At 50.0% G+C, this 7,500-nt stretch overlaps 1 protein-coding gene across 1 annotated transcript in view; it reads left to right on the top strand.

Annotated features, from left to right (window-relative positions):
- Positions 1–7,500, top strand: part of LOC308159366 (ankyrin repeat and SAM domain-containing protein 1A) — a gene marked incomplete at both ends in the record, with an annotated part of 95,044 nt that overhangs the window by 49,739 nt on the left and 37,805 nt on the right. The window contains 2 exon segments of the mRNA XM_080533139.1: positions 794–1,286; positions 1,288–1,405. Coding sequence (XP_080389265.1) covers positions 794–1,286; positions 1,288–1,405 — 611 coding nt within the window.

The following is a 7,500-nucleotide window of genomic DNA, read 5'->3' as shown; positions in this document are numbered from 1 at the left end:
CAGAGAGGGCCTGTTGTGTGAGGTGGGGGCGGGGGGGTGATAATCGGATTGTGCTCAAACTGCATGGGCTGGTCAGACTCTGTGAGCAGGGATTGTTTTCAGAGTTCCAGGCCGACAGAGTAAGTTTCTGTTCTCATGTTTGATCGAGTGTGTGTGTGTGTGTGCGTGTGTCTGTGTGTGTGTTTGTGTCTTCTTTGAAGTGGAGGACGTGGAGTGTGAGTGCGACTGTGTGTGTGTGTGTGTGTGTGTGTACATTGTTTTTGCCCTTGCTCATATCCTGTTTCAATCCTGTCATTTGTTCCTGCAGGGAATCCTCAGCGCTCTGGCATGTGTTTGGAACCTGACCCACTAGGTCTGTGCCGGGAAGGGAGACGGGGAGAGAGAGAGAGAGAGAGAGAGAGAGAGAGAGAGAGGGAGAGAGGGAGGGATGGGGAGAGCAATGTGACTAACTACCAAGCTCCTGATAGTTGTCAGAAACGGCTGCAAGCTGGGGTTGGAATTCGAAAACTCTCCATTGCTTTGGACAGCCTAGTTCCGCCTCTCCCTCTCTCTCTCTCTCTCTCTCTCTCCCTCTCTCTCTCCCTCTCTCTGCCCTGTAGAAAACAATCACAGATCTGTTTCAGGCGGCTGTGTGGGGGCGGTTTCTTATTAGCTCTGCTGGAGTAGATATCTCCCCTCAGTCGCAATCTGGCCTCCCGCTTCGACACGCTACTGCTACTCGCTACTCACTCTCTCCTCTCTCTCACCTCTCTCTCTCTCTCCCCTCTCTCTCCTCTCTCTCTGGACTGTGTAGATAACTCTCTGCTTGGCCAGGAGCTGGGCGCCGGGGTCCCCGAGGTGTTCACGGGCCTCCTCCACGGATCCTCGCCCGTCTTCGACAGCCGAGAGGAGCCCTTCAGGTTGCCCGGGGCAACGCAGCCGCCCAGCCAAGGCCCGGAGCCGGCGCTCCCAACCAAAACAACAACAACAACAACAACAGCCGCGACGACAGCAGCAGCGACAGCGAAAGAGACGACAACAACGACAAAAGACGCATCGCCGCCTCCTCCTCCCGCTCCTCTTCCTCGTCCCCCGCCCGCCAAAATGGCCGCCATCCTGACAGACTGTGACCCCAAAGCCATCTACGCCACCGTGAACAAGGGCGCCGGCGACCACCACCCCCGGGGGGGGGACCCGTCCGGCGCCGTGCCCCCCGGCCGGATGCGGCCCCCGGGGGACCTGAAGCTGGCCCGCAGCCTCTCCAAGTCGGACTCGGACCTGCTGGTGTCGCCGCCCAGCGAGGAGGAGGGGGGGGGCGGGGGGGGGGGGCCTGGGCAGCCGGAGCGAGTCGGTGTCCAACTGCAGCAGCATGGGGGGGAAGAAGAGGCTGGAGAAGTCGCCGTCGTTCGCCTCGGAGTGGGACGAGGTAAGAGGAGTCTTTGTTGTCACGCCGACGGCGGGTTACGTCCGTTAACACGGCCACTGTTCACACACTCAAAACTGCCAAACACATCCATCTACTAGACTCTAGAGAAACACCTCAAACACCCCGCGGGCCAGACAGTAGGGCTGGTTTACAGAACTGTTGTGTGGTGAAGCGAGGCACTTGTGGGCCGCCATTTACATCTGGCAAGGTGTCCTGTGTCCAGATACTGTCTGCATTCTGATTGTGTCCATATGAAAAGGCCGGTGTAGATGGAAGGAGACACATTTGGTGACACTATAGACCTCTGTAAACCAACTATAGACCTCTCTAAACCAACTATAGACCTCTGTAAACCAACTATAGACCTCTGTAAACCAACTATAGACCTCTGTAAACCAACTATAGACCTCTCTAAACCAACTATAAACCTCTGTAAACCAACTATAGACCTCTAAACCAACTATAGACCTCTGTAAACCAACTATAGACCTCTGTAAACCAACTATAGACCTCTCTAAACCAACTATAAACCTCTGTAAACCAACTATAGACCTCTGTAAACCAACTATAAACCTCTGTAAACCAACTATAGACCTCTGTAAACCAACTATAAACCTCTGTAAACCAACTATAGACCTCTGTAAACCAACTATAGACCTCTAAACCAACTATAGACCTCTAAACCAACTATAGACCTCTGTAAACCAACTATAGACCTCTGTAAACCAACTATAGACCTCTGTAAACCAACTGTAGACCTCTAAACCAACTGTAGACCTCTGTAAACCAACTATAGACCTCTAAACCAACTATAGACCTCTGTAAACCAACTATAGACCTCTGTAAACCAACTATAGGCCTCTAAACCAACTATATACCTCTGTAAACCAACTATAGACCTCTAAACCAACTATAGACCTCTGTAAACCAACTGTAGACCTCTGTAAACCAACTATAGACCTCTGTAAACCATCTATAGACCTCTAAACCAACTATAGACCTCTGTAAACCAACTGTAGACCTCTGTAAACCAACTATAGACCTCTGTAAACCAACTATAGACCTCTGTAAACCAACTATAGACCTCTGTAAACCATCTATAGACCTCTAAACCAACTGTAGACCTCTGTAAACCAACTATAGACCTCTAAACCAACTATAGACCTCTGTAAACCAACTGTAGACCTCTGTAAACCAACTATAGACCTCTGTAAACCAACTATAGACCTCTAAACCAACTATAGACCTCTGTAAACCAACTATAGTCGTCTAAACCAACTATTGACCTCTAAACCAACTATAGACCTCTAAACCAACTATAGACCTCTTTAGACTAATGGAGGAGACAGGGGAAGGATGATGGGGGGGAGGAGGAGGGAGTAGAAGAGGGGGGACAGAGGAGAGAGGGGTAAGGTGGAGAGAGGGGGGAGGAGGGGACGGGGGGGGATATTAGGGATGAGCAGAATGATGAAATCCACCACCGCTTGCCTTCCCCTTTTTAGCAATTCTCGCGTTCACTCAGAGGTGCAAGTCATGAATATCCGCCTTTTATTTTCTACTTTAGAATCTGTGTATTGCATTACCCCGCTGAAATTGGAAACCGGACTCATATTGCAGTATTTTAAAATGCAGCTTTTTCATCATCCTGTCAGTATGTGTTATGGTAAAGAAGCTATTCTTGACTCTATACAGTATTTATACCGCCGCCGCTCACCGTTCAGCACTCTGAATGCCCCGTCTGAGGGGGCGTTAAAGAGCTGGGTCGAGATGGAAAGAGAGAGATGAGAAACGACAGATAGAAGATGGCCATGGGGAGTCGAAAAGTGAGGTGGCGGAAAAAAAACAAAAGTAACAGGAGAACAAAGACGAAAGGGTTGGAAAGTGAGACGGGGGGTGAGACGGGGAGGAGAGTGAGACAGGGGGTGACACTGTGAGACGGGGGGGTGGGGCAGGTGTGAGACAGGGGTGAGACAGGGGTGAGAGCATCTGAGCTGCAGCTCTATCCTCCCTTCAGGACCAGACCTCCAACCTGAGCCCCCCAGGAGACACACACACACACACACACACACACACACCACACACACACACACACCACACACACACACTTTCCATTCAGTGGTCAAATTATGGAGCCATTTGGAATAATTGCTCTCCCTAGAATGTGCGTAACAGCACCAATTCAGCCTTTTCAGATGACGATCACCGGTCTGTTAAAAGCACTAACCGTTGTTCTCTGTTAGCCTTGCAGATCTCTCTGGGCTCTACCGAGGGACAGATAAGGGGCTAAATATGGTACTTTGTCTAAACAAAACGAAACCCTTATCCTTCAGATGTTTTGGGGGTGGTGTTATGTTGTTTTTAGCGATTCCAGCATTTCTAAACCTACAGGTCTCCTGTAAACAGGCTGCATAACACCGAAGCTCCTCCACAAGGCACAACTACATTCACATTTACATTTTTGGCATTTAGCAGGCGCCTTATTCCAAAGCGACTTACAATCAATACATTTGACTAAGCAAGTGAATCATCGGTTCACCAGTTGCAGCAGGAAGAGTAATCTTGCTCAGGCCCGGGGCCATTGGCAGTCTCCGTGATAGAAGGAAAAAAATAAAAATCAAGTTAGACACTGGAGAAACAGAGAAACAACAGTACAAGGGGGGGCAGTAGAAGTCTTAGGAGACAACTCTCACACCGCTTGTTTTCCCCGTTTAGACCGTGTCTGTTACAGAATCATCTCATAATAATAATAATAATAATTCATTGTATTTATATAGCGCTTTTCCGAGGAATAATAATAATAATAATAATATAATATGGGAAAAACAGAAAACACAGAAACAACAAGCAACAGATAACATGAGCACATAGAACACAGAGTTAACAACAAATAACATGAGCACATAGAACCCAGAGTTAACGAACAGGGAACAGTCATGCATTTGTGATGTCGGCCGGCCAGCCAGCTAAGAACCCAGCGTCACAGAGAGGCTCCGGTAGCAGCAGGCTCCTCCACAGAGATGAGATCCCGTTGCTAGTCGGTGTACCTTGACATGACCCCCGTCAAAACAGCCTGGCCGGTGATGGGTGATAATAGCCAGAGAGGATGGAGTCAGTGAGGATGGGGTGGGTCGATACCCTGGCTTGTCTTCCCTGTGGTTAGCCCACAGGTGGTCAGTCAGTCACTCTGTCCGCCTCACCTTGACTGTCCTCCCCGGTGGGCCGCGTCTGATCTGAGAGACCCCTGACCATGATTGCCTGGAGGGACGGAAAAAACAAGATGGAACGGTGGTGCTGTTTGGGTTCCACCCCCCCACCCCCCCCAAAAGAAATGATCGATTTCACCTCAAACAACCCCTCTGATTAACACTAGAACAGCCATGGGTGGGGTTATTTGACCCTGTGAGTAAAAACATTTGTATATCTTTGTACTGTTATATTTCAGGACCCTCCTTTCATGACTTTTCCTAGATATGTGCGTTCTACCACCCGGTATCCTTACATTTTCAAAATCACATCAGGATAAGCCAGTATGAAGCTATTTTGTAGTTTTTCTGTGTAGGAGGCAGGCTAATTTGCAAGACAGACAACTAGTGGTCTTTGTGTGTAAATACCAGCCTACCATTGTAAAGACGATGGTCATTTGACCCCTGAGGCGGCTCTTATAGTAGGTAAACAAGGCACGGGTGTTCTAGTGTTAACGTGTGTTGACACAGACGGTCCTTCCACCTCTCTGACGGTGAGGGTGAGGGGTTAATCACGGCCAGTCAAGATGAGGGACGTCAAATAGTTGTTGTTGTTGTTGTTGTTGTTGTTGTTGTTGTTGTTGCCCACAGTTGTGAGAAGAAATAACCAGAGGGTTTTGATGAGTCAGTCAGAGCGGCAGGCTGTCGTCGTGGTGATCGCTGTTGTCGTGGTGATCGTTGTCGAGAGGAGGATGGAGGACGGTGTGAGACAGCACTCAAGGAACTGAATTGCTGCTCATTATCTCAATGGAAGGCCTCCCTCCCTCGCCCCCTCCCACCCCCACCCCCCCCTTCTCAACACCACTCACCTATTTGAAGGCCTCTCCTCGTCTTGACTGGCTGTAATTACCCCTAACAGTCGTGAGAGGGAGATGAAAAGCCAAGTGAACAGGAAAGGCCGTCTTGCGTCAACATGCAGTCAGCAGTCGGTCCACTATCAGTGATCTCTTAAGTGGCAGGTGAAACTTTTTGAAAATGCCAACTTCTTCCATGCTTTTTCTTTTCTTTTTTTTATTTGGCATTTAGCAAGACGCCTTTATCCAAAGCGACTTGCGACAAGTCCATTTGTCTAAGTAAGTGAGTCATCACCTAGGCGATGTCTGGATGTCTGGTTCAGCCTTTGAAACAGATGTGACGAGGCGTTTCGTAAATACGCATTCACCTGAAGGACGACGGAGAACGGTTAGCGTAGCACTGCGACTTAAACACTCTCAGTGATTTTCTCCGTGTAAACAACCATTAGCATACAGGAATTAAGCCGGTCCTATTACCTCAAAGCCTGTGCTATTAGTCCTTTCCCCCCTGAAGTGCAGTCAGGTCCAAGTGGATAATGGGGTCACTAGACCGGAACGCGCGTGCTTGAATCTTGAATCTTTTAATTACCTCCCGGAGAACTTCTTTGGCACTGGACTCGCCGGGTTTATGGGCCTCCCGGTGGTCGCGGCGGCGATGGGGGCGAGACAAGGCGGCGGTACGGCGTACGTCGTAATTACTTTGATTAACACCTTCACCTCGTGAAACCGTCGGAGACCGTGGAGAGGTGGCCTTTTCGGGGGGAACAGAGGGCCGTCTCCTGGATGAAGTAATAATGAAGCTGTCTGGTTTGCGGAGGAGCCAGCGCAGATCAGACTCTAGACACTGGGGGCGGCTGTGGCGCAGGAGGTAGAGCCGCCGTCTAATGATCGCAAGGTTGGAAGATCGGCGGTTGGAGGCCCCGGCTGGCCACATGTCGAAGTGTCCTTGGGCAAGACACTGAACCCCAAATAGCTCCCAGTGAGCGGGGCCGGCGCCTTGCATGGTAGCTTGCCGCCATTGGTGTGTGAATGTGTGTGTGATCGAGAGGCCGTCGTAAAGCGCTTTGGATAAAGGCGCTATGTAAGTGCAGTCCGTTTAGACACTACTGCAGGGGGTGATAAGTGGCGTAGCACGCTATCGCGCATACCGCGTAATCGCAAGGTCCCGGCCATCGACCTATCCTGCATGTCACCCCCCCCCCTTCCTCTTTCTCATCCCTCCTTCCTGTGAATCTGCTGTCTCTATCCCAATAAAGCAGAAATGTCCTAAAAACATATTTAAAAAAAGAAGTAGAAGAAAAAGAAAAAGAAAAAAGAACATTTCTGTAGCTAGAGTCCTGGTGCACAGCCCTCCCTCTACAGTTGGCTCCGTACGCAGATCTTCCGGAAGGACTAAACTTAATAATAGAGTGCTTCTCTGGGAGGGGGATACATTTGAATAATGTAAAGCGTTTTTAGACAGAGTGGGCTAAGGCAGAAGGTGCTTCCGCTCTGTGGGGACGACGGTTCCCTCGCCGCTGGCAGGGTGCAGTCGTGGAGCAGGTGGCGTAGTGTGGCTGTTTAGGGGGGGGGGGCTAAAGCATAATGAGGGGTTCTATTCTATAGGCATTCGCCTGGTTGGTCTGTTTTATGTTATTTTACCTTGTTATTGTGTGTGTGTGTGTGTGTGTGTGTGTGTGTGTGTGTGTGTGTGTGAGCGTGTGCGTGAGCGTGCGCGCGTCTGTGTGTGTGTGTGTGAGTGTCTGTGTCAGTGTCTCTGTCTGTTTCTTTGACTGTGTGTGTGTGTGTGTGTGTGTGAGTGTCTGTGTCTGTGTCTGTGTCTCTGTCTGTTTCTTTGACTGTGTGTGTGTGTGTATGAACTGTATGCGCGCACGCGGTCAGTCTGCTGGACTGTAGGACGTCTCGCGGCGGCGTATCAGCGTCAGGAGCTGCCATGTTCACGTGTCGACAGTCGCCTCAACGGAGGTTAGGGAGGTGAATGTTAACGTGCTCTAACTCCGAGACGCAGTGTTCACGACAACAGTCACGACTCCCCCTTTCCACTCCCTGGCTCGAAGCA

The sequence above is a fragment of the Nansenia antarctica genome, assembly GCF_963989245.1.
Source record: "Nansenia antarctica genome assembly, chromosome: 6".
NCBI classification, from domain to species: domain Eukaryota; kingdom Metazoa; phylum Chordata; class Actinopteri; order Argentiniformes; family Microstomatidae; genus Nansenia; species Nansenia antarctica.
This window is presented reverse-complemented; position numbering and strand designations above follow the sequence as displayed.